General features: G+C 48.7%; 1 protein-coding gene across 1 annotated transcript; it reads left to right on the top strand.

The window, feature by feature from the left end:
- Nucleotides 1-12,560: 12,560 nt before the first annotated feature.
- Nucleotides 12,561-23,955, top strand: KRT75 (keratin 75). Its single transcript, XM_004053169.5, has 9 exons — nucleotides 12,561-13,137; nucleotides 13,692-13,906; nucleotides 14,879-14,939; nucleotides 15,307-15,402; nucleotides 16,241-16,405; nucleotides 18,191-18,316; nucleotides 18,458-18,678; nucleotides 20,083-20,117; nucleotides 22,180-23,955. The coding sequence occupies exons 1-9, from the start codon at nucleotides 12,640-12,642 to the stop codon at nucleotides 22,416-22,418; spliced, it is 1,656 nt and encodes a 551-aa protein (XP_004053217.4). The 5' UTR covers nucleotides 12,561-12,639; the 3' UTR covers nucleotides 22,419-23,955.
- Nucleotides 23,956-24,299: the final 344 nt, after the last annotated feature.

Below are 24,299 nucleotides of genomic sequence, written 5' to 3' on the forward strand. Positions count from 1 at the left end.
CATGTTGTGTTAGATTGTATTGCTGACCACATCCTGGTTTAGAAACATTCGCACCCCACAAATGGTTTCTCATCTTTGGGGAACTGCTGCTCTCCCCACTGACCAGTCATCACGGAGGATGAGTCGGGAGCTCCTCCTCCACAGCCTACTCCATCAGTCAACATTAGGTGATTCTGTCGGACACTCCGGTGGACAATCACCAACTACTCAGCCCTCACCACTTGGGACTTTTTCCACAAATGGAGTCTTTTATAAAGCATCAGAACAAAAAGGGAAGCTAATTCCTGGAATCTGGATCAGCATAATCTGATAACTAAGAATCATTTATATTTTTTATTTTTCAGCCCCATCATTTGGTGGCTTGACCCCACACTGATCTCTGAGACTCCCTCTCTCCCCGGCTCCCCACCACCAGGGAAACATTGCAGTGACCTTGCAGATCAGAAACACTTGGTAAGAAGCAGGTGCTTGCCCCGACTCTATGATTATTGAGACTTTTGCCACCAATGCTTGCTCTGATATAAACTTCTAAAATTCATCATTCAAACTAATAGATACAGTAAAGGAGCATCCTCAAATCTCAGTGTATGGATTTAAAGCCATGCAGTGCCATATGTGTTGGAATGGTTTTGACACAACTCAAAGATACATGGGCTGAACTTAAGAACTTATCCTGGGGCCGGACTTGGTGGCTCACACCTGTTAATCCCAGCACTTTGGGAGGTCGAGGCGGGTGGATCACTTAAGGCCAGGTGTTTGAGACCAGCCTGGTCAACAAGAAGAAACCCCGTCTTTACTAAAAATACAAAAATTAGCTGGGCATGGTGTTATGCACCTGTAATTCCAGCTACTCAGGAGGCTGAGGCACAAGAATCACTTGAGTCTGGGAGGTGGAGGTTGCAGTGAGCCAAGATAATGCCACTGCACTCCAGCCTGGGCAACAGAGCAAGAACTCCATCTAAAAAAAAAAAAGAAAAAAATAACTTATCTTGGGAAAGGCTGGTTAGAATGTTTATGACTGTACACCTAAAAACAGTGACTTTGGCTGTCTGTACATTATACCTCAACAACTCTTAGAAAAAGTGAAGTTGTAAAAAAAAATAAAATAAATTCATAAAATTTCTTTATAAAATTAGAGAGTTTGTGTTGAGGTGCTGCTGGCAAAGATGACATGGTCCATGAGACGACATGGTCCATGCTGACAGACGACACTCAGATCAACAAGGGGACTGAGCACAGCGGCTCATGACTGTAATCCCAACACTTTGGGGGGCCAAGGCAGGAATCACTTGAGCTCAGGAGTGTGACACCAGCCTGGGCAACATAGCCAGACCCTGTCTGTACAAAAAAACTTAAAAATTAGTTGGGCATGGTGGTGCACACCTGTAGTTTTAGCTACTTAGGAAGCCGAAGCAGGAGGATCACTTGAGCCAAGGTGTCTGAAGTGGCAGTGAGTTATGATTGCACCACTGCACTCCAGCCTGGATGATGAAGGTTAAGGGAGTTCCTCATTTGATGATAGGATGCAAAAACAAAACAAAACAAAACAAAAAACCATGCACATTTTAACTGTAAACTTTCATGATAATTTTGACAAGCAAAAATTGATGGTTGGACGTTCATTCAAATTGACCAGATATCAACATCAGGGTTGTAATTTTCACTTTTAGACAGAAACAGACTCTCTATCTTTTAGGCCATGTTTACACAAGCTTATTCTAGAAACTGGCTAATCAGGTCTTATCCATGAGCAGAAGAATACAAAGTGAAAGAAAATTCCTGAAGAACAACAATAACCCTTTCAGTTATGGTCATATTTTGCCCATCTGATGCCACAGCAGAGACTCTTTCCCATGCGTCACTACTGTAGTTGAGGTCTGGCCTTCTTCCCATGGTTGTCTGTGGGTGAGCAAGGGTCTTGCCACTGAGTAGGTCATTAGCAGAAGCTTTGGAGCTGGAGGAGACTTTGGGGAATTAGTGACCCCCTCCCTTTCTATCATTGCAGTCTAGAGTTTGAAGTCAAAGACATGGTGGAAGCAGAGCGTAGGAACTGCCATGTTGTTCAAGTCCCAAAAGCTGTTAGGACAACTTCCCAGTGTGCCAGGCAAAGTCATTCTCCCTCCTCAGGTAAAAAGCTCGAGGACAGCAGGCTACTGGCAGGGTCCCTCACTACCCTCAAGTGAAGTCCAGATGCTTACCCTCTCTGAGAGGCCAGCTAGATGCCAGCTGGCTTGAGACTTGGAGCAGGCATCCCAGTCACCTGTGAATAGGGTTGTCCAGACAAAATAGAGGAAGCCCAGTTAAATTTGTTGTGTTTTTTTTTTAGACATAGTCTCATTCTGTCACCCAAGATAGAGTAGAGTAGTGCAATCATGGCTCCCTGCTGACTGGACTTCGCAGGCTCAAGTGATTCTCCTGCCTCAGCCTCTTGAGTACCTGTGACCACAGGCATGCACCACTATGCCTAGATAATTTCTTCTTTTTTGTAATTTTTGTAGAGTTAGGGTCTCACTATTTGTCCAGGCTGGTTTCAAACTCCTGGGCTCAAGTGATCCTTCCACCTCAACCTCCCAAAGTGCTAGAATTAGAGGCATGAACCACTGCACTGAAACCCCAGTTAAAGTTGAACTACAGATAAACAACAAAAATTCATAGTCTAAGTATGTCCCAAATAGTGTATGAAACATACTTAAACTAAAAAGAAATTTGTAGCTGATCTGAAACTCAATCTGAACTGCACATCCTGTATTTTTATTTGCTAAATCTAGCAACCCTGCCTATGAAGTCAACCTCCTTTATGTTGAACCACAGACAAGGACACAGGTGACTGGGCTGCTGCTTTGGATTTCTCCTGTAAGGGGCAGACAAAAGGCAAGGACGAAGCTTAAGACCCTTCCTCCAAACCACCCCCTCACTGTTACCTCAGGCCTTAGCTCTACTCACCTGTCCCAACCCATATCAGCTCAAAACAGACTTGGGTGCCCCTGGGGTGTCTTCATTTGTGAGGTCCTGGTTCATACGTCCTAGTATCCGTGCCTTTCATGTGTTTCTACAGTTTCTCAGGATTCATCCTGTGGGAGGGAGATAACAGCCCCAGCTGGTTCGCCGTCTTGCCAGGACAAAATATTAATAGTGATTAATTCTGAGCAGTATGAATTTGGGTAATTACTATTTTCATTTTCATAATTTTCTGCTACATAAAGATCAACATCCTACTTTTTCCACCATTGAAATACCATTTTTATTACATGCTGAATTCATACACTTTCTCTTCTGTGTCATTGATCTCTTTGTCTGATCACACCACTGTGATTACTAGACCTTTATATTACATGCTGGTTTCTCTATTACTTTAGGGTCAGTCTCTGGTGCCTTATTTTGTCCATTTGGTGAGGTCTTTTCCATGAACATCCTCGATGCTCAAGGATGTGCAATGATGTCTGAACCTGCAGAGAGATTTTGGACTGTGGTTGGGTACAGAATTCTTGTTGTTGTGGGGGGATATGAACAGGTTACCTTGTATTCTGCCATCTTGGTGACATTCACTCTGTTATTTACATGTTGGTTTCTTATACAGCAAGTCCTACTCATTGTTTGTCTTCAATGTTTTCTGGTTATTCTTGTGCATTTTGTTGTTGTTGTTGTTGTTGTTGTTGTTGTTGTTGGGTATCCCTAGGCATCTCAGAGTTTTTGTGTTATGAGTTAGAACTCCTTTCTCTCCATCACGTTTTCTAATTACTGAAAGGTAATGCATGAAAATGATTGACTTCTGTACCTTGATCTTGTACCCAACTGCCTTGCTAAACTTTATCTTCATTTTAAAGATGAGGAAACCAAGCCTCAGAAAAGTTAAGTAACTTGGTGAGTAAGAGGCAGAGCCAGGATCCAAGGAACAACCTGCCTCATCTTAGGAACTCTGCTCTTCTGCATTGCTAGGGAGGTGTGGCTTTACTCAGGGAATCTGACTCCATCACCTCCCACTCTGGCCCCAGGAGGGAGGGAGAGTGCTGCCAGCATGAACAAGATGAGACTGACCGCATTCCCCACCACTCCAGTCTTTCCTTGCTTTGCTTGCCCTCTAGTGAAGGAGCTACTGCTCTGGGTGCTAAGAGCAGACGCCAGAGCTGGCTCCTCGCCTAAACTAGGCATCTGCTGGACGGTGACATCAGCCAGTGCAATGCTCGCCCTTTAGCCTGGAAATTCCAGCCCACATTGGGAAAAAGAGGAATGCCTCCTTTTCCCCCAAGGTGGCTCAGCCGACTGTTCCCTCCTCCCCCAGCTCTGGACTCCCTCCAATCTTTGTTTTTGTCTTTCCTTACCCTGGGAGCCCATGCTAGTCTCTGAAGTGTTATTTCCCCTACTTTGACTTCTTGTTCATTCCTCGGTGATGAGAAAGTGATGAGTGAAATGTGACTGTCTTTAGCCTGTGTTACCTATGCCTTGGAAAATGTCTTCAAAAGTTCATTATTTGTTCAGAGGTGCCCTATATCACTCAGCAACCCCGCAAAGTCACTCAGCAATACAGTTTAAGATTACCTGTGGCATAGCAGGGTCCTGAATACTACAGAACAAATTAAAAGAGGGTAGGTACATTACTAGATGCATGTTGAATTCAACTGAATTATGTGCTTACCTTTGAAAAATCCCTCTCACCTGGCAGAGCCAGAAATATACCTATGAACACGCAAGCACACTCCACATAAACCAAGAGGCAAGGGCAATGGATGCAAAGAATGAAGGAACATGAGCAATGGCAGGTCCAACTTCAGAGGGGCTCTGTGGGCATGTCCCTTCTGGGGGAAATTTTGAAAGGTGCAGGGAAACCCTATTTCCATCCTAAATCTGTAAAATACCATGATGCCTAAAGAGCATTATCAGGGTAGAGAGTATAGATGCTTATCTTAAAGATTTTTTTAAAACCTCCATTTATTGCAGAATCACACCCCCTAAATCATTCCAGGAAGAATCTACAGAAATCTCTACAACTTCCCTTAGAAGCATATTTTTCTGTTCACCATTAGAACATAGAAGTCCTCGATGGAATCCTTCTTGCCAATTAAGTTTACTCCCTGATGGTAAGAGCAGCAACAACAAAGAAAGACATTGGTCTCCTGTCATAGTTCCTTTCCCCTTTGTTCCCACCTCTGTTTCCCAATTCACTGGTCATTTTCATTAGTCTCTGGGCTCACCCCAGGTTGACTAACTCTTGCTTAATAAACCAGTGCTGAGGGGTGAGTGAAAAGCACTTTCGGGCATTTCCTTTAAAAGAAATTCCTCTCCCTCACAGCCAGACGGGAGAACAGCCGGAATATCCACAGGTAGGATCATGCAGAGGTCATCCTGGCGTCTGCCTGTGGGCCTTCTAAGCCATTTTACCCTTTTCTGGGAAGGGAGGAAAGTGGTGTCCTGGCTGGTCAGATGTAACCTGCATCACAGACACAGCCCTGGTCTGTTCAGTGGAAACTATCTTACTCATGACATCCCGGTAATATATCTGGTTTTACACTCTGGAAACCTTCCTCCAAGAGACATGCCAATCAACTGCACTTTGAACACACACAAAGAGAGCTGGCTGATTAGAAGAGCCCTCTGCTGAGTCTTCCTTCAAAGGGATTAATTCTTTGTCAAGAATGAGTCATGGGCCCTAACTTTTCATTCCTCTGCGTTGGGGCTTTCAAATATCTACCCCTCTTAAAGCAGATCAGGAAGAGGTTTCTGTTCTCCATTTACACTGAGTCAGTCACTCCTAGCATAATGGCTCTCGGTTTCCTGACCTCCTTGTCGTTGTCACCATCCTCATCATCAGTGTGTGCTGATTTAGTGCTTACAGGTCAGCTGGGAGCCATGCACCTCAGAATGAGGCAAGAATTCCTAGGCCAAGACTGGGTGCCAAAGGGACCTGTCCTCTCAAGATCATGGAAAACACAGCTCCATGGCTACAGAAGTTCTCATTCACGGAAACACACAAGCAAACAATGCATCACCCGGATGCCTCATGTCAGACACAGCTTTACAGAGACAAGGCAGGAATGCATTCAGTGATCCCATCTGAAGTGTCTGTGGGTGGATCCACTCTGATTTGTCCCTGGGAAATGTTTAGACCCAACCAGCTACCTCAGCCTCACCTCCTGTGCTTAGCGCTGCTTCCCGCCATGCTACTGTGTGTGCCCAAGATGGGGCATCTGGAGCCAGCAGGAGAGCAAGGATCTTCTGAAGCCCTCAAGGCCCATCCAGAGACTGCATCACTCACAGTCTGAATTTCATTGTTTTTTTTTTATTATTTTTGAGACAGGGTTTCACTCTATCACCCAGGACGGAGTGCAGTAGCACAATCACAACTCACTGCAGCTTCAACCTCCCAGGGCTCAAGCCATCCTCCCACTTCGGCCTCCTGCGTAGCTGGGACTACAGGCGCACACAACCATGCCCAGCTAATTCTTGTATTTTTTGTAGAGATGGGGTTTTGCCATGTTGCCCAGGTTGGTCTCAAACTCCCGGGCTCAATTGATCTGCCCACCTCGGCCTCCCAAAGTGCCAGAATTACAAGCGTGAGCCATTGTGCCCGGCCTATATTTTTAAATTCTGTTATATACCATTTTACATGATGTCTGCTTCACATGTGTCGGTTCTATCTTCCCCACAGCCCAAGCCGCTAGTGGGCGGAACTCATGGAGAACACTTAACCATTTGCTCCAGCACACAGATCAGTGTGGCACGGAGCAAACACTGTTCTGGGGGACAGGAGACAACAGTCCTATTGCAGTTTTACTCTAAGCTTCCTCTCAGGCTCTGGGCCTCACACTCCTCATCCATGAAATATGGGATCTGTATGATGTGTGCTTTCTGAGCTCTTTTAGAGTTGCAGTGAACAGCAAAGGCCTGGCCACCAGGCTGCATGGCCACAGCCTGGCCACCAATGGGGTGATGGCCTCCCAGGTATCATGAGCTCCCCGTGCACACCCTGCACCTACCCCTAAAGTGACAACCTCTCTTAATGACCCACTTCCTTGTCACCATGCTGGGACTGTGCCTCCCTCACTGCTGTATCCCAGTGCCTCGCATGCCATAGGTCCCCAGCAAATACTTCTTGAAAGAATAAATGCTGAGCAAAGGCAGCTTGTTTGAAGGCTCAGGTCAGCTATGTCTCTCAGATGTAACTGGGAGAGGAAAGGGGGCTGGCAAGCAAGAAAGAGGGAAGAGTTTTCAGGTTGTCCAAGTTTTCAGTGTGCAAGAGACACTGAGGCAGTGCCAAGCCCAGCACGAGGGTGAGGCTGCCGCTTTCAGTTCGGACTTCCCATCAGGTGACAAACACCCCCAAGCCTCCACAGCAACCACCAGACCCTGTGACACTGGGGAGGTTTCAGCAGCATCCCGCAGCGTGCCAGGATCACCAGCCCCTGAGCCTGCACCCACAGGCTGGAACTCCATGCCAGTGTTCACCAGGCTGGTTTCTAGGTCCTGCGCTCCTCAGTTCAGAGAGGGCCTCTGGGTCCCCACCCCGAGGAAGAGCTGGAGCAACATCCCATTTCTTCCCACTTTCCTTCCCTGCAGTTTCCCTGTGTGGCAGCTTCTCCCCAGCACAAGCCACAGAGAGACTTGGTGGAGGAAGCGTCCTAACCCTGGGAACAAACGAGGCCATTAAAGTGGCTGAAGAAGCCAAGTACAGTGGCTCACACTTGTAGTCCCAGTACTTTGGGAAGCCAAGGTAGGAGGATAGCTTGAGCCCGGGAGGTTGAGGCTGCAGTGAGCAGTGATTGTGCCACAGCACTCCAGACCCTGTCTCAAAAACTAGAACAAAAAGCAAAAAACAAACAAACAAAAAGGTTGGAGATGAATGGCCAAGATACACCTGGAATTCTTGTCTCCTGTCAGGGTGCCCTGGGAGGGCCCCTGAGAGGCTGGCATCTCACCAACACCCTCCTTCCAGGAGGGCCTCACCTGTGCCTCTCAGGCAACAGGGAGGTTTCTTGCTGTGCTCTCTAACATGGAGAAGCCTCGGGGCTAATGTGGGGCAGCAGAAGGGATCAGGAGTTCTGGCCCAGCTACCAAACAGCTATGTGGCCTTCGACAGTTCTTCTCTTCTCTCTGACCCCAGTTTCCTCATCTCTAGGGCTCCTCCAGGCTTTAAAGACTAATTCTGCTCCTTCACTTCTGTATCCTGACACACCCGGGCAGCACCACACTCGTGCAGATTGCTGTTTTGTGAATGTTCTGAAGACATATGTGTCTGTGTGTCTACCTTGTACGTGCACACCTGTTGGGTGTGTCTGAAGGGCTGGATTACGGAGGGACAGGACAGTTTCATCACACTTTCTTAAGCCTGAGTTTGAATAAAAAGAGCACACCACTTTCCTGCTGAAATGGACTGAGAGGCGAGGTTGTCTGCCTACCTGCACAGGCTGTACGTCTGCCCATCAAATTTGGGCCCATGTGAAGTGGCTGTTGAGTTGGCAGTGGACAGGAGCGGATCAGGTGAGTGTGGCCATTTGCAAGCAGATGTCCAAAGTCCTGCACCTTGGCAGTTTGTTCAGATCAGCTGGCACCTGTAGTGCTCTTTGGGGAGCAATTATTGCTTCTGACTACAGGCACAAAGGGGGCTGTAAGGTGGAAGATCTGAGGCAGGCTGGGCAGTGCCTGTTAGACACACCAAACATTGAGGAAGTGCGGCCACCCCAGCACAAATAGTGAAGATGGCAAAGCATTTCTGGCCAGCATGTCTCAGGTGCCATCACAACAGAATTACCTTCTCCACACTCGGCCCCTAGAGTGTCCACAACAGGATTACCTTCTCCACACTCGGCCCCTGGGAGTGTCAGCTGGGAGACCCGGATTGTGTCTGCCCCTCCAAATCACCTCTGCTCCCCTCCTCTTTGCATATAAACTCCAGGAGGGAAGGGAATTGTGGCTGCTTTCTTCACTGCTGTATCTCCTGTGCTAGAACAGCGAGTGCCTGGCATATTATAGATGCTAATAAATAGTTACTCACTAAAGCCAGGACTCCACAGAAAGTAGGAGAAGTCTGGGAAGTCTAGCAGTCGAGGAATTGGGGGCAGGTGGCTGTGGCCTAAGTCCTCAGATGCTGCGTCCAGGCCCCTGGTTCTATGATTCAGGCCAGCCTGCTCTAGGGAGGTAACCCTTGCTGCCCCATGGTCTTTAGCCCTGGCGGCCCTGCCCTGGCCCTGGCCTGGCTGGAAGCCAAAGCTCCCTGGGGCATTCCCCACTTCTCATCTGTGGAAGAGGCATCCCCCACCCACTTCCTCTTCTCCTCCACAGCCCTGATCGACACCTGGCCCCATGTCCTGGGATCCACCACCTGCCAAGGACATTAGTGTTCCTCCCAGGATGACAGAGATCACCCTGAGCAGGATGGGCGGAGAACAGGTAAATTGAAGAGTTTTCCTCTCCCAGCCTCATGCACCAGAGCACAAACCATGGCCCCTGAATCCAGCACTCCTCCAAACTCAAGAAAACTCCTCTCAGATAGACCCAATAACACAGAGATGGAGAGGGCTGCAGAAAGACTGGAGAACAGAAAGGAATGTGTAGTTCTCTTTAAATTAGACAGCCTGAATCACACAAACTTCTGCCACAATTCAATCTGGGGTGGCTAGGAGGCTAGTCAGAGCTGGGAGGAAAACGCCCAACCCTCAGAAGTGGACCAACACTCCTACCACCAGAAAACCAAGACATCAAAGGGCATGCCAGACACAGGCATTCCAGGGAAACAGCGTTAAGGGGTAGTGCTGGGCCCAGTTCACCTTCGATGACTTCTTAGGGATAAGTTGTAAGCAGAATTACAAAGAGGTTAAAAACAAAACAAAAATGTCAGAAAGCGAAGAAGGTGTTAACAATCCTTGAGTTTTGAGATTTTTAAAAGGGTGGTGACACAAGTTGTCAGGGAAGCCACATGTCCCAGGCACTCTTCTAGATATTGACCACCAGGATAAAGGTCACTTTGCAGGTCAAAGGTCACAGAAGAGGGAGTGGAGGAGGAAGGGAGGTGAACAATCTTTCTATTTCAATCTAACTCGGCAAAGCCTGTGAGTAAGACCGTCTAGCTTCAGAAACAGCAGTCCTGGAAAAACTAGAGGGGAAGGAGGAAAAGAATAAATGAGCAGCCCCAGGCAAGAGGTGATGGCTGAGAAAAACCAGAACAGAAACAGAATGAGATGAAGTGCCTGGGAAGAGGGCTCCAGCAGGGGACATGGGAAAGAAAGGAATGGCTGGGAGGGAAGGCAGCCTGGAGCCTGCTTCCCACGTCGGAAGCATGGTGAGAGAAGGCTGGGGACCTCCCTTCCCGTGGGCATGCTGGCCCAGCCACTCACCACGCCTGGACCCTCCAAGGCCTTTGTTTTGTGGAAAGCTCTGCAAGCGTTTGCTCAGTATGGCTCAGGAAACAAGTGTCCTTTCTTCTGGGGGCCAGATTATCATGCAATGAAGAGTACAGAAAACAAACATAATTATTCTTTCCACTTGAGAACCATGCACCACCCTGGCTGGGGTTGGCAACGGAACCAGGTGAAGGAACTCCTCTGCTCTTCCTGGCCTGTATCAACACAAGCTATGATTCATATCTTTCCTGTGGAAACTGAGACTCCCAAATAATCTCTAGATGGGGGAGAGGCCTACCCCCTGGCCTCAGCCCCAAGGAGGAAACAGTTTAGAGAACAAAGAACTACCGCTCCAAGTGCCAAGCTGCCATTCCAGACAGGTGAGAACTTCTGCCAAATGGTCGGTTACCAGTGTGCCCCTAAAACGACACCTGTGTGGAAAGACCGTGGAATCTGGCTCTGCTTCTTGTGGGTCTGTCTGACTAGTTAACCATTCTGGGCTCAATGCCCTCATCCACGAAATGGAGACTGAATGCTGATTAATTCCTCTCTTACTCTCCCAGGCTTCAAAACCACAGCAGGAAGAAAGCAGGCAGCAAGATAAAAGAAGATTCAGGCCAGGCGCGGTGGCTCAAGCCCGTAATCTCAGTACTTTGGTAGGCCAAAGAGGATGGATGACTTGAGCTCAGGAGTTCAAGACTAGCCTGAGCAAAATGTCGACACCCAGTTTTTACAAAATAGTAAAAAAATTAGAGAGGCATGGTGGAGCATGCCTGTAGTCCCAGCTACTCAGGAAGCTGAGGTGGGATGATCACCTGAGCCCAGGAGGTGGCGGTTGCAGTGAGCCGAGGTTGAGCTGCTGCACTCCAGCCTGGGTGACAGAGTGAGACCCTGTCTCAAGGCAGAAAAAAAAGAAGAAGATTCAGCAATGTTTTGGTTTGACTCTTCCCATGGTAGAGACAGGGCAATGAGTTGCAGAACAGAGAGATGAGGTGCCTTGAAGTCTTCTTTGCGGTTTGTAGACTAATATAGAATGTAGAGCACAGTCTACAAGGTTAACAGGAGAAACAGGGAAGGAACGAATCCTCTGCTAGGTGCAGCTGTTGGAGCTCTTTTGATGAAGGACTGGAGAGCTAGGAATTCTTGGTCCTCAGGAGGAGGAGGGACCTGCCTGGGAGACTTCTGGGATAGGCAGCCTCAAATGCAGCTTGGAGGTGATGATTCATGGTACACCATCTTGTACAGTTTTATCTTCCCAACAGGACCATGAGCTTGTTGAAGATAAATAATGTGCATTGTGTTTCTTTTGAATTCCCACAGGACTAGTCACAGGATGGACATGGTTGGCACTTCCTTAATATTACTTGATTGTATCAGAAGGAGGGAAGCCTCAATAGACATTTACTCAGCACTTACATATACCAGGCATTGCAAAAGTTTTCACATGTGAATATTCATTACAAACCCCATTTTACAGACATGCAAGTTGAGGCACAGAAAAGTTTCATGGCTTGCTCAAGGTCCCACAACTATGAGCAGGTCTGAGATTCAAACCCAAGTCTTTCTCCTCTCACAACCTCTCTTCCCAGAAGACAGAGCACTGGCTGGCCTTGAGAGTCACATTATATTGCAGTGGGCAGGGCACAGGCACACATACACTCCAGAAAACCATGTGTGACCTACATAATAGACACGGAAGCTTAAGAGCAGAATAAAGGGGCAATCAAAATGGGGTGGATTCCTAAGGAAGATGATTACAGAGCAGGACCTTCAAGGTTTGGAAAGACAGCTTGATGGGGCTTGGGGAACCAGGCAGTAGGTGCTGAGAAAATGCTTAGGGAATAGGAAGCACCCCAAGGAAACAGTGAAGTGTAGTGGCTTGTATTAACACAAGATGTTTGGACAGGAGGGAGTTGGTCCCAGGCCTAAGAAAGCGGTTTAGAAATGAGGCAGTGTTTGCTGAGTCCTTTACAAGATGCATCATTAGCACATGACGGAAAGCAATTAACTTGCTTCTTACTCATATGCTGATCAAGTTGCAACTGGAAAGGAGTTTGCACGTTGTGGGGAGGGGGTGCCAGGGAACCAGCCAGTGGCCCTTACACCATTTCCTGAGGGATGCCGAGTGTGAGCTCAGGGTTGGCAGATGCCCAGGGAATGCCATCAGAAGGCCCTCTCCACTAGCAGTGCCCCGCCCCCACAGGATGCTCATAAAAGCCACGAGACCAGGGCTCTCCAGCCACCTGTCTTCTCCACTGCCTGCACCAGCCCATCTCAGGTGCCTTCTCACCGGCCTTCCTCACCCACCATGTCTCGGCAGTCCTCCATCACCTTCCAGTCTGGCAGCCGCAGAGGCTTCAGCACCACCTCGGCCATCACCCCGGCAGCTGGCCGCTCCCGCTTCAGCTCTGTCTCTGTGGCCCGCTCTGCAGCAGGGAGTGGGGGCCTGGGAAGGATCAGCAGTGCTGGGGCCAGCTTTGGGAGCCGCAGCCTCTACAACCTGGGGGGTGCCAAGCGGGTCTCCATCAGTGGGTGTGGCAGCAGCTTCCGAAGTGGCTTTGGTGGCAGGGCCAGCAACGGGTTTGGAGTCAACAGTGGATTTGGCTATGGGGGTGGAGTTGGAGGAGGCTTCAGTGGCCCCAGCTTCCCCGTGTGTCCCCCTGGAGGCATCCAAGAGGTCACTGTCAACCAGAGTCTCCTGACTCCTCTTCACCTGCAAATCGACCCCGCCATCCAGCGGGTGCGGGCCGAGGAGCGCGAGCAGATCAAGACCCTCAACAACAAGTTCGCCTCCTTCATCGACAAGGTAAGCAGGGGCTTCATCCACCCCCTTGGGTTTGGGATCAAATAAACTCTTGGAAGGGCCATCCCATGGGGGGAGAGCAATAATGCAACGACCCCACCGTGGGAATGAGCACTGTTCAGCATGGGCTCCCAGGGGCTGAGACCCTTCCAAGTCAGGCCAGCTTGCCTCACAGGATCTGGTAGAAATTTCCTCTCTTTCAGAGCCACATGGGCTGGTTCAGTCAACACCAAGGGAAGAGTTTTGTTGATTCTCTACAGGAGAGTTGCTGCTCAGCAAACTACCCTAACCCAGAGTAGGTGGTGTTGAGAAACTTAACCCAAGAGCAGCTCCCCAATAGAAGCCTCTAGGCCCCACCACCCGAATCCTATGCAAGCCCTAGGGAACTTTGCGGTAGCTCCATGGACTGCCTCCTTTTGGGTTGGAGTTGTCAGTTACATTATTGTCAATGGGTGCCAAGTGAAAAAAATATATTTTTCTTCTCTCCCTTATTAATAGGAGTGTCTGACTCTGCCTCTCCAACTTCTCAAGGTTTCATTCTCTCTTCTTCCCTCCAGGTGAGGTTCTTGGAGCAGCAGAACAAGGTCCTGGAGACCAAGTGGGCCCTCCTGCAGGAACAGGGCTCCAGGACTGTGAGGCAGAACCTAGAGCCCCTCTTTGATTCCTATATCAGTGAGCTCCGACGGCAGCTGGAAAGCGTCACCACTGAGAGGGGCAGGCTTGAAGCTGAACTGAGGAACATGCAGGATGTTGTGGAAGATTTCAAAGTCAGGTAAGTGGGAGACTGGCTTCTGGCCACACACAGCCATCTGAAGGCTCCTTTGTGTGAGGACCAGAGAGGTGCAAAGGAGCAAATGCCGATATCAGCCGGGAGCTTTAGAACTGCAGCCATTATCCCCCAAGGTGGAGACAGCACTGTGTGGGGTAGCACAAGGACCTTCATCTCGTGTATTGCTATTGATGAAGATCCTATTCCTATTTGTTCACATGACTGCAAAGGGATATCAACATCATCCGACAAAACATTGCTACTCACTCTAGAAATCATAATGTAATTTCAGTCAGCATATTGTTTAATTCCATTGGACATGGGCTCAATTATTGAGATGGTTTGCATTTCCAGGATGGCATTCACTGTAGAGTGAAGAGAGGTAACAAGGAAGAGTTTAAAGGAGGGCAATCTGACTTTCCTTGTGGGGGGCAACTTTTGACTGCACATCATCCAGGCTGCAGTAGGTGAGGTATCCAGTGGAAAGGGATTTGGCCCAGACTAACCCATTAGCCAGCTTGCCCTTATTTCTAAGCTTGAGCTACCCCTAGTTACAAAAAGCATATTTCTCAGGGGCCACCCGGAGGTTCAGTGAAAATATATCAAAATGTACCCGAAACAGCCTGCTGAACAGATAAAGTTTACTCCACGATTTCAGTAGACACTTGAGGTGGAAAAACATTTTAGACTGGCATTGCATATCTATCAAAAGATGGAGTTGCATAAGTATATTTTTATATTCCTTCAAGTTCCATGCTCACCTTCTACTCTTAGAAAAGTTTATTAAAAACCAGCAGAAGAAATTATCCCCCTTTATGGAGGGAGAAATAGAGGTTAAGTGAATCACCCAAAGTCATGCCCAGGTCAGCGGAAGAGCTGGAAATGATTTGAGGGCTCTTAACTCTTGCTACACCAGCCTGGAAAGAGTTCAATGCAGACTTGCTCAACAGCACACCCCCCGCTCTGTCCTTATAGGTACGAAGATGAAATTAACAAGCGCACGGCTGCTGAGAATGAATTTGTAGCCCTGAAAAAGGTGAGTGGGGATGTCTCTCTCAAAGGAGAAGGTTTAAAATGGAATCTGGAGTGTGGGGTAACCTGACCTCTAACCCTTGGGCCACCCAAGAAATGTCACATCAACCTTGAGAATATCTGCAGAGTTCAAACCTCCCAACATGTTCCCTCTACGTTGATGGCCCCATCAGCTCTACTTGGGTTTCTGTGAGCTCAGGGAATTCAAGCCCCCAGTTCTCCGTAATTACCCATCCCCAACCCCAAATCCCCCAGACCCAGAGTTTTCTAAAATCCAAACTAGATGGGCTGGGGAGAAATCTGCTCAGCTTCTTTTGGACTAGATACTTGGGGCTGCAGACTCAAAGGAGCATCCTGCGCTGTCGTTCCAGGACGTAGATGCTGCCTACATGAACAAGGTGGAGCTGGAAGCCAAGGTCAAATCTCTGCCCGAGGAGATCAACTTCATCCACTCAGTCTTTGATGCAGTAAGAGTCTGCAAGTATTTCTGTCTCTCCTAGGTCTGGAGCCTGGAAAGAAAAGGATGATGCATTGTGCCATTCATTCATTCAGTGCCTCTGCCCAGCATCTTGCCTGGATACTTCAAGCTGGGGCTTGGGTGGTAGGGGGACCAGGGAGAACCACTTGGAGCCTTGTCATACTAAACTACCCCAGCTCTGATGCTTCTCCCCCGAACTCCCTCATCCCATGGCAGGACAACATCTAGCAAGGAGAGAGTACTGATTCCCAAATTCTAGGACACTGGGTAATTTCCCAAGGAATCAAGACATACCTGCTCCCTTCCTCTTCCCTGAAAAGTATTAAAAAAAAAAAAAAGGCAAGCTGTCCCTCAGCTCATTGGTCAGGGGGCTTCCTGCCCTTTGAAGATGCCTCATTCTGGGCGCTACCCCTCCAAAGGCAGAGACCTGGGTCTGTGGAAAGGGAGAGAGAGGTAGAAAGTGATGGAGTCACGCTGTGCAGGGGGAAGCAGTGTCCCAGATGTCCCCAATGCTCTTAAAGAAGCCGTTTATGTTGGCATACTGAACAGACACGTGTCACATTCAAATCTATGTAATTCCAATTCAGAGGATGCTTACCCACCCTCATGCCCGGGGAAAGCACACAGATGGGAGCCTTGAGAAGTAAGGCTGGGAAAGACTTTCACCACACTGATCTTTTGGGATGAATGGGAACACCTAGGGAATAGCTGGGAGAATCTGCCAGGAATACCAAGGAAAGGATTCCTGACCTAGATGGGTAGTTAACCACGAAGATTTAAGATTATTCATCTTATGCCTTGGTGATGCTGAGTTTACTGCCCTGCAGGAGCTGTCCCAGTTGCAGACCCAGGTCAGTGACACATCCGTGGTGCTGTCCATGGACAACAACCGCAACCTGGACCTGGACAGTATCATCGCCGAGGTCAAAGCACAATACGAGGACATTGCCAACCGCAGCCGGGCCGAGGCTGAGTCCTGGTACCAGACCAAGGTGAGCATGGACACCTCCATGATAGGTTCCAGGGTTAGTGTTCTCTGAGGCTCCACATTATCACTTAACTCAGCCTCAGGAAACGTGTGAGCACATTCGTTTATTTCAACTTAGCAGGCATGTCTTTGATGCTATGACAACTTAGCCTGAAATGCATGTGGAAACACTAATACATGGTCAGCCCAGTGCTGGGAGCTCAGGACATCCACTGGTCCCACATTCCTCAAGATCTGGGTGGGAGCAGGGTGAGACACCAGGACAACCGACACACAGTCATGAAGCAGTTTCTAAAAGGCTTATTTATTCTCTATATATTTTCTGAGCTCCTGCTGTATGCCAATCAGGGTTACAGGGTTGCAAATAAATAAACTGCAAACAGAGAACCCAAGCTCTGGGAGGCCATGAAGTGAATGGACAATCATGGAAGGGAAAAGATAGCATGAATAAAAAGCTTCCAGGAAGATGCGGGGGCTTTGTCCAGTTGGGAAGCCATGAGGGACAAAAGATTGCCGAGGAGTGGGGAGAGGTTTAAGGCTGAACAAGGAGCTGGCAGGCAAGAACAAGCAAGGGAGTTTATGTCAGGAAGAGGAAGACTGGGATAAACACAAACAGCTACTGCCCAGAGCTCAGACAGCCGCAAAGAAGTTTGGCTTTGCGGGGTACAATTGACCCATGATACCAGCTCCCTGTCAAATCCAGACCCCTCTTGGGGCAGCTTCTCACCTACGAGCTGGTTCCTACTCTTTCCCTGCTCCATACATTGCCTCATCCCTTCTGGTCAGGAGTGTAGTGGAAAGGAAGGTGGGTAGCAGGGACCAGGGGTCCACAGGGCAGAGGCAGCGCCTTGACGGTGAAAGGAAACGTGATGCACTTAACCCCAAGGTGAAGTGGTTGAAATCGATAGCAAACGATTCCTCATGTTGCTGAGTTGTTGCTCCATTTAATCGTGTATACCTAGAAGTGGGAACCTGAGCTATTCAGCACTTTCAAGAACCCCACAGATCTTGACTCTGGCAGGGGATCTCCTTTTGTCAGGGAAGGGTGTAGGTTTCACTTCAGTCTGCTGGAGGAGACAGGGTGTAATTATTGCTCTTAAATTCACATGTCCTGGATATGCACCATTAGATTGAGAACTACCTGAGATTGGGAATACTTTTACAAAGTCTTCAAAATTGTGCCTTCCACAGCCTCTGCACCATCCCACACCATTCCCCCATATCTCCTCCCTGTTTCCCCAGCATTGGTGTTTGGAGGGCTACCAAAATTCATGGGCACAGTTGGTCTGGATGCACGCTCTGTGACCAGGAACTCCCCAGGGACCTTGACCAAATCACCGTCTCACTCCTAGAACTCACCATGTTCCTTCCCTGACCCAGGGTCTTCATGCAGGCTGTTTCCTTTGCCTGGAATGTTCTCCCCCACAACTGGTCACTTAGGTCCCTCCTTCTCATCCTTCAGACCACAGTTCAAGCATCTCCATCTCTGGAGAGACTTCTCTGACCACCACTTCCCACTTCCAAATCTAGGTCAGATTCCTTCATTACACTCTCCCAGGACCCTGTTCATTTCCTAAGGGCACTTATCTTAGTGTGGAACTATACATTTGATAATATGCTAATTCAGTTAATGTCTATGTCCCCCAATAAACTGTAAGCTTCAGGGGGAATAAGTGAATGACCAGGAATGAATGAGCCTGCTTGTGGCACCCAGGGTGGGTCTGTGTGCACAGCGAGTGCCTGGGCCAGGCATTTGACTCAGTGACTGGGTGTGCTCTGGTTCTCTCAGTACGAGGAGCTGCAGGTCACCGCAGGCAGACATGGGGATGACCTTCGAAACACCAAACAAGAGATCTCTGAAATGAACCGCATGATCCAGAGGCTGAGAGCTGAGATTGACAGCATCAAGAAGCAGGTAAAGATTTGGCAGGGCCAAGAGCTCCACAAATGCTCAATTCTTCTGGGCCTTTCTGCCATCTTTAAGAACTCCTCCCCAAGAAGTACCACACCTCCATGGGCTGTCAGCAGGACTCATGGCTTCCTCCTGTCCTTACAGTGCTCCAGCTTGCAAACAGCCATTGCTGATGCAGAGCAGCGGGGGGAACTGGCTCTCAAGGATGCACGGGCCAAGCTGGTGGACCTTGAGGAGGCCCTGCAGAAGGCCAAGCAGGACATGGCTCGGCTCCTGCGTGAGTACCAGGAGCTGATGAACATCAAGCTGGCCCTGGACGTGGAGATCGCCACCTACCGCAAGCTGCTGGAAGGCGAGGAGTGCAGGTGAGGTAGATGCACCAACTTCATCCTCAAAGCAAGTTGAGCTCACCCCAGCTTCCTGGGCATTCCTAGGGGCTCGGGCTGTTGCTGCCCCTTCTTCTCCTGGAAGAAAATGCAGTTCAGAATTGGGCTATGGCAAAAAAATAATTTTAATTTCCTTCCAGGCTAGTAAATCATTTGAGGTGCAACTACAGTTAGCATCCCCATAGAAACGTAAAACCTGATCAGGTCTAAGTAACTGAATTCTACCAAAGGAGACATTTGGTTACATGGCAGCTCTCGAAATGTGGTCTAAAAGGCCATGGGCTGAGAACAAACAGTCCTAGGATTTGGGCTTACAGATCTAACACTAAGTAGCTACATAACCTTGGGAAAGTCAGTCTCCCTTCTCTGGTCCTCAATTTCTTCAATGATAAAATGAAAAGGTCAGATTACATGATCCACAAAGCTTCATGGGAGCTTTGTGCTCTGCCAGTTAGGAGCTGTGTAGCCAAGAGCAGATACTTAACCTCTCCACCTCTCAGTGTTCTCATCCAATAAAATGTGAATAACAATAGTTCTAAACTCTCACATTATTAAAAGGGTTAAAATAAGGGAATACACACAAAGCTTTTAGAACAATGCATGGTACACAGTGTGTTCGATAAATGTTAGCTATCATTCAGTTTCATGGCCAAAGACATAGGCTTTGGTGTCAGATGAATCTGGCTTCAAATCCAGCTTTGTGACTATGGGCAAGTTAGTTAACTTGTCTGAGCTTCCATTTCTCCCTCTATAAAAGTGAGCAAATAATACCTACCTCATGGGGTTGTTGAGAGAACTAAGTGGTGTGATATAAGTAACAGGTACTCAACAGCTGTTACCTCTTGTTCAGTTTCTCAGTATGTGTTTATGAATGAATGCCAGTTCTGTCCTGAAGATGCTAAAGCAAAGTTACTTGGTTGCTAAGATAATAATAAACTGATATTACTATTGTTATTTTTATGACTCAGACGCCTCTCCACACCTATATACAATAAGCTCAGCCCTGGCTCAGTGCATGACAATGGTCCCTTGTTGAGAGACAAATCTTATTATAGGACAGGCCCTTCTTTCCAGTTGATGCCAGTATATGATTACTTTTAATTTCCTTAAGGCATCTAACTAGTTTAAACCAAAAATTGTATTTCTGAGATTATAGATTTTGCTCCTGTGAACCTCAAACTCCACCTTATTTTATTCATTAGATTATTAATATTATCTTTAATACTACTAGTTCTCAAATAATTTCAACCTGAATTACTTCTGCAATAAAAATAATAAAGTATGTTTAAATGCTTTGTCAACAATTACAAAAGTGTCATTGCAAAGGCCCGTAAGCTGCTGGCCACATTGGTAACCTTCCTTCTCCCTGCTCTTCCCTATCAGGTTGAGTGGAGAGGGAGTTTCTCCAGTTAACATTTGTGAGTATGACATACTTCTTGGGCCATTTGGAGTGTGTGTGGTAGAGGGGATGGGGATGTGGTGGGCTTGCCAGAGGGTGAAGATATGACGGGTTAGACGGGATCTCACAGACAGCGTTCATTTGGAGAAGGTTTGAGGTTTTGGGTCCCTTAAAAAGCAAGCCATATTAGGAGCCTTTAATGTCACAGTTCTTTCCTCTTTGAGAGTGAGGGTGTCACAGAAGGGGTGATGAGAGGTTTGATGTCATTGTTCTGAGTGGGTTTAAAAGATCCTGGCCACATCTCCTACCTCCCAGAATTCCCTGCCTTTTTGTTGGGGCTGCAAGTCTAGCACAGAGGTGAGCTCTTGATGTAGACGGGATTTATGAAAATTCCTGGTCTGGCTTGGACCTTTGAAGGGAGCCTTCATGCTGTGGACAAGAGCATTGCCAACTAGGCAGCTTCTCTCCTAAACAGTTTCAGAAGAAGCTCCGCTGCTTGGCTCAACTCTGCCGAGTATAACTGCAGAAGGATGCCAAGGGTTTTCAAGGCAGTAAGGGCAGCATAAAATATGGCAGTTGGGTACAGTAGCTCTAAAACAGGAGAGGTATTAACAAGCTGGCATGGCCCTGTGCTGGTGAGAGAAGAAGTGGTCATTCGCAGAGCTCAGTGCTGGCATCACAAGGGCAACAGAAATGACTCTTACAACTCACCCTCTACAAGTGAGTTTGAGTTTGGTTTTCTTGATGGGCATTCATAAGGGCAATTCATTATATTAGCCAATGATTCTAGAAGGCAGAGCCCTCTGAACCACCCAGGTGTCCTTCTTCCCTGATGTCCTTGTCTAGTGGTGCCAGAGACCCTCAAAGCTAATTTTGGGGACAGGCCTTCAAGCATAACCTTGAAGCTCCTTTTCTCTTGAAAACACCTAATTTTCTGTATTAGTTTTCCAGGGCTGCTGCAACAAAGTACCACCAGTCAGGGGGTTTAAAGCAACAGAAATGTCTTGTCTCACAGTTCTGGAGGCTGAAATTAAGGGGTTAGCAGGGCCCTGGTCCCTCTGAAACTTGGAGCCTGGGCCAGCCTCCTGCTCTGTATGTCATGTAGGGTGGCACTATCCCCTCTCCAAACCAGATGGTGTTCTGGAACACGGAGGCAGCATGGGCAGCCCAGCCCCACTCCAGCCTCCTCCTAGCTCTGGCGGTGGCCATCCATCCTCGGTGTTCCTTGGCTTGTGGCTGCATCCCTCCACTCTCTGTTTTTGTGATTGTATGACCATGTCCCTGTGTGTCTGTGGCTTCAGACGAATGTCTTCCTTCTTTCTGTATGGACACCAGTCATGTTAGATCAGGGCCCACCCTACAGACTTTATCTTAACTTGGTTATACCTGCAACGATCTCATTTCCAAATAAGGTTGCATTCACGGATACTGGTGTTAACACTTCACCATAGGTTTTTGAAGGACACAATTCATCCTATAACGGAGTCTATTTTTTTAAATTTGATTTTCCTTCTGCAGGACCCAAAGTAGGGTGCTAGAATGTGTAAGGTGATGAGTTATAAATTAGGAGAAGAATAGGTTGGGAGGAGAACGGGGGCAGAGTTCACTGGCCAACAGGTTAATCTGTCACTTGATCCATCAAGAATATTCCAGCCTCCACCCTGGGATTCTGAGTGTGGGGCTGGGAGACGCTGAGGGAAGAGGAGTGTGCCCCTCCCCCCATAAGCATCCAGAAGGAAGAGAAACTCTGGAGTCAGGCTCAGACAGGGAGACAGACCCAGACGGCACAGCAGGAGGATCAAAGGGAAAGCAGGTGGACTGGAGCTGCTTCCAGGAGGAGAGGGCTCCAGTAGGTTCTGGAAGGGGAGGAGGAAGCCATTCCAGCCTAAGAGGCTGCCTGGAGCTGCAGCTCAGGAACACAGGCAGTGATCTCACTAAGCAGGGGACATTGGAAGGAGACAAACTGCTGGCTGACGAGACCACCCCCTCCCTACCCAAGGACTCCAGGGCACAGGCCCTGACACTCCCAGCTGTCTTCTTGCTTGCACTTGATCTGACCACACCTCCTCTCTTCCCGGCAGCTGTGGTCACCTCCACTCTTTCCAGTGGCTATGGACGCGGCAGCAGCATTGGAGGTGGAAACCTGGGCCTCGGTGGGGGCAGAGGCTACTCCTTCACCACCAGTGGTGGGCATAGCCTGGGTGCAGGCCTGGGAGGTTCTGGATTCAGTGCCACCAGCAACCGGGGCCTAGGGGGCAGTGGTTCTAGCGTCAAGTTTGTCTCCACCACATCCTCCAGCCAGAAGAGCTACACGCACTAAGAGAGCCCCATGGCTCCCTCTCCCCTGCCTTGAGGCCTGTTTGCAGTCACACCTGGACACCAGGGTCCTCCTCCTTCCTCTCTCCTTGTAAGGTGCACCTGTGCTGCTGGGAGCCTGGAGTACTGGCTACACCCATTCCCAGGCCTAAGCCAGCCTCTCCCTCCTGACAGTGCCCAGACTGCCAGCAGCACCCGTCTGTTACATATGTGAAACCAAAGCCTGCTGTCTCCCAAGGCTCTCATTCAGCCTATCTTGCGAGGCCCGGGCAGCTGGAAAGTCCTCCTCCAGGTCCACCTCCCTCCCTCCCTCCCTCCAGATGCAGAGGCTGGGGAGTCTCTCAATGCCAGGTTGTCACCCATCTGTCTCATAGTGTTTATAAGTGGCCTGCTGGGAGTGAGCGCTCCCTCTGTTCCCTCCCTGGAATGTGTCTATTAAATGCATGTGTCACCTGTTTGGTGTCTGGCCCTCTGTTTGGAATGGTGACTGACCCAAAGCAATTCTCCTCCTCTCCCAGGCCTGCTCCCAGCATGGGGATCACACAAGCAGTGCTCAGAGGCATCAGCCCTTGCCCCTTCCCTCTGAGCTAAGAAAGCTGGCTGGGAGGAAGGGAGGGCGGACTGCAGAGGTGCAGGGAGTGCAGGGCTGGCCAGACTTCCTTTTCCCTCTCCTTGGCATGCCTTGTTTGGAAAGCTGGAGCTGCTGGGAGAAGCCCAGACCGGCCTCCCTGCTCTGTTAGTGATGTCCCCCTTCCAAACCAGTGTTCCAGAATACTGACGCCGGGTGGGCGGCCCAGCAGAGGGGCTGATTGTTCCCTGACAGTTTCAAACTTGCAGACCCAGCAGAGAAATAACAGGCCACGAAGAGGAGTTAAAAGGCAGCCTTGGGAGCAACGCTTTCACCAAGGAGAGGAGCCATTTAGCCCATAATTGCAGGCAGCAGTGAGATATCCAGTAAGCTCCCACATTCCTGAGTTTACAGTCTCCTGGACCCCTCCCATCAGGCCTGAGCTGGGGCATGGCCCAGTGGGCTCACCCAGAGTGGGGCAGTCGATGTGGGCTTGGAGGGAGTGAGTTCAATGCTCAGGAACTGATGTGAGCTACTTGGGACAGGGTTCTAAAACACCCTTGTCCAGGGTGAAGAAGCAGGAAGTGAAGTCAGGGGAGAGGGAGGCCGTGAATCAGGAGGGAAGATGAGTGTAAAACCAGGGGCTAAAATTTGGAATGGATGGGAGAGGGAGGACGGCAGGAAGGAGAGAAATGACACTGAGAACAATTGTGAAATCCCTGGTGTTAGGGTGAGGGCGAGTTCAGACCAAGAGACGAGAGAAGTGGAGGGACAGGAATTTGGAGTGACATTCTCAGGCTTTCTCCACTGGCCAAGCTGGCTCTCATCTCTGAGCCTGATCTTCCCAACTGTGTGGGGTGCAATGATTCAGGGCATGGGACCAGGAGTCCGGGTTCTAACAATGGCCCCAGTGCTCACTAGCTATGTGACCTCAACAAAGGTGCCTAACTACACTGTGTCTCAATCGGCCTCCTTTGTCAAACAAGGATCTTAACTACAACCCCTGTAGTGCTATTTCTGATTAAAGAAGATACATGGAAACCAGCTACCCATAGTGGCTGCTCAAAAAATATTCAGAATTGTCCTTATTTTTATCATCCAACCTCACAAAGTTATTACGAGAATCAAATGAAATCATGCTTGCGGCTGACCTGTCGTGTGGTGTGGCACAGACTGAATCTCCAATAAATTAATTTTTAGAAATCATAAGTGAACAGAGTGGGAGGAGCATAATTTAGTGACTTTGGGTTCAGAGCCCAAGACCTGGGAATAGAGAAGGGAGTTCAGATGAGAGGCTACAGGAGTGTCCACAATGTG

Source organism: Gorilla gorilla, chromosome 10 (genome assembly GCF_029281585.2).
Source record: "Gorilla gorilla gorilla isolate KB3781 chromosome 10, NHGRI_mGorGor1-v2.1_pri, whole genome shotgun sequence".
NCBI lineage: Eukaryota > Metazoa > Chordata > Mammalia > Primates > Hominidae > Gorilla > Gorilla gorilla.

Bases quoted from the DNA above. Each gene is read 5' to 3' on its own strand.
- KRT75 (XM_004053169.5), top strand. From the start codon at position 12,640: ATGTCTCGGCAGTCCTCCATCACCTTCCAGTCTGGCAGCCGCAGAGGC. The intron at 14,940-15,306 runs GTGAGTGGGGAT...CTGTCGTTCCAG, and splicing joins AATTTGTAGCCCTGAAAAAG to GACGTAGATGCTGCCTACAT. The intron at 16,406-18,190 runs GTGAGCATGGAC...TGGTTCTCTCAG, and splicing joins AGTCCTGGTACCAGACCAAG to TACGAGGAGCTGCAGGTCAC.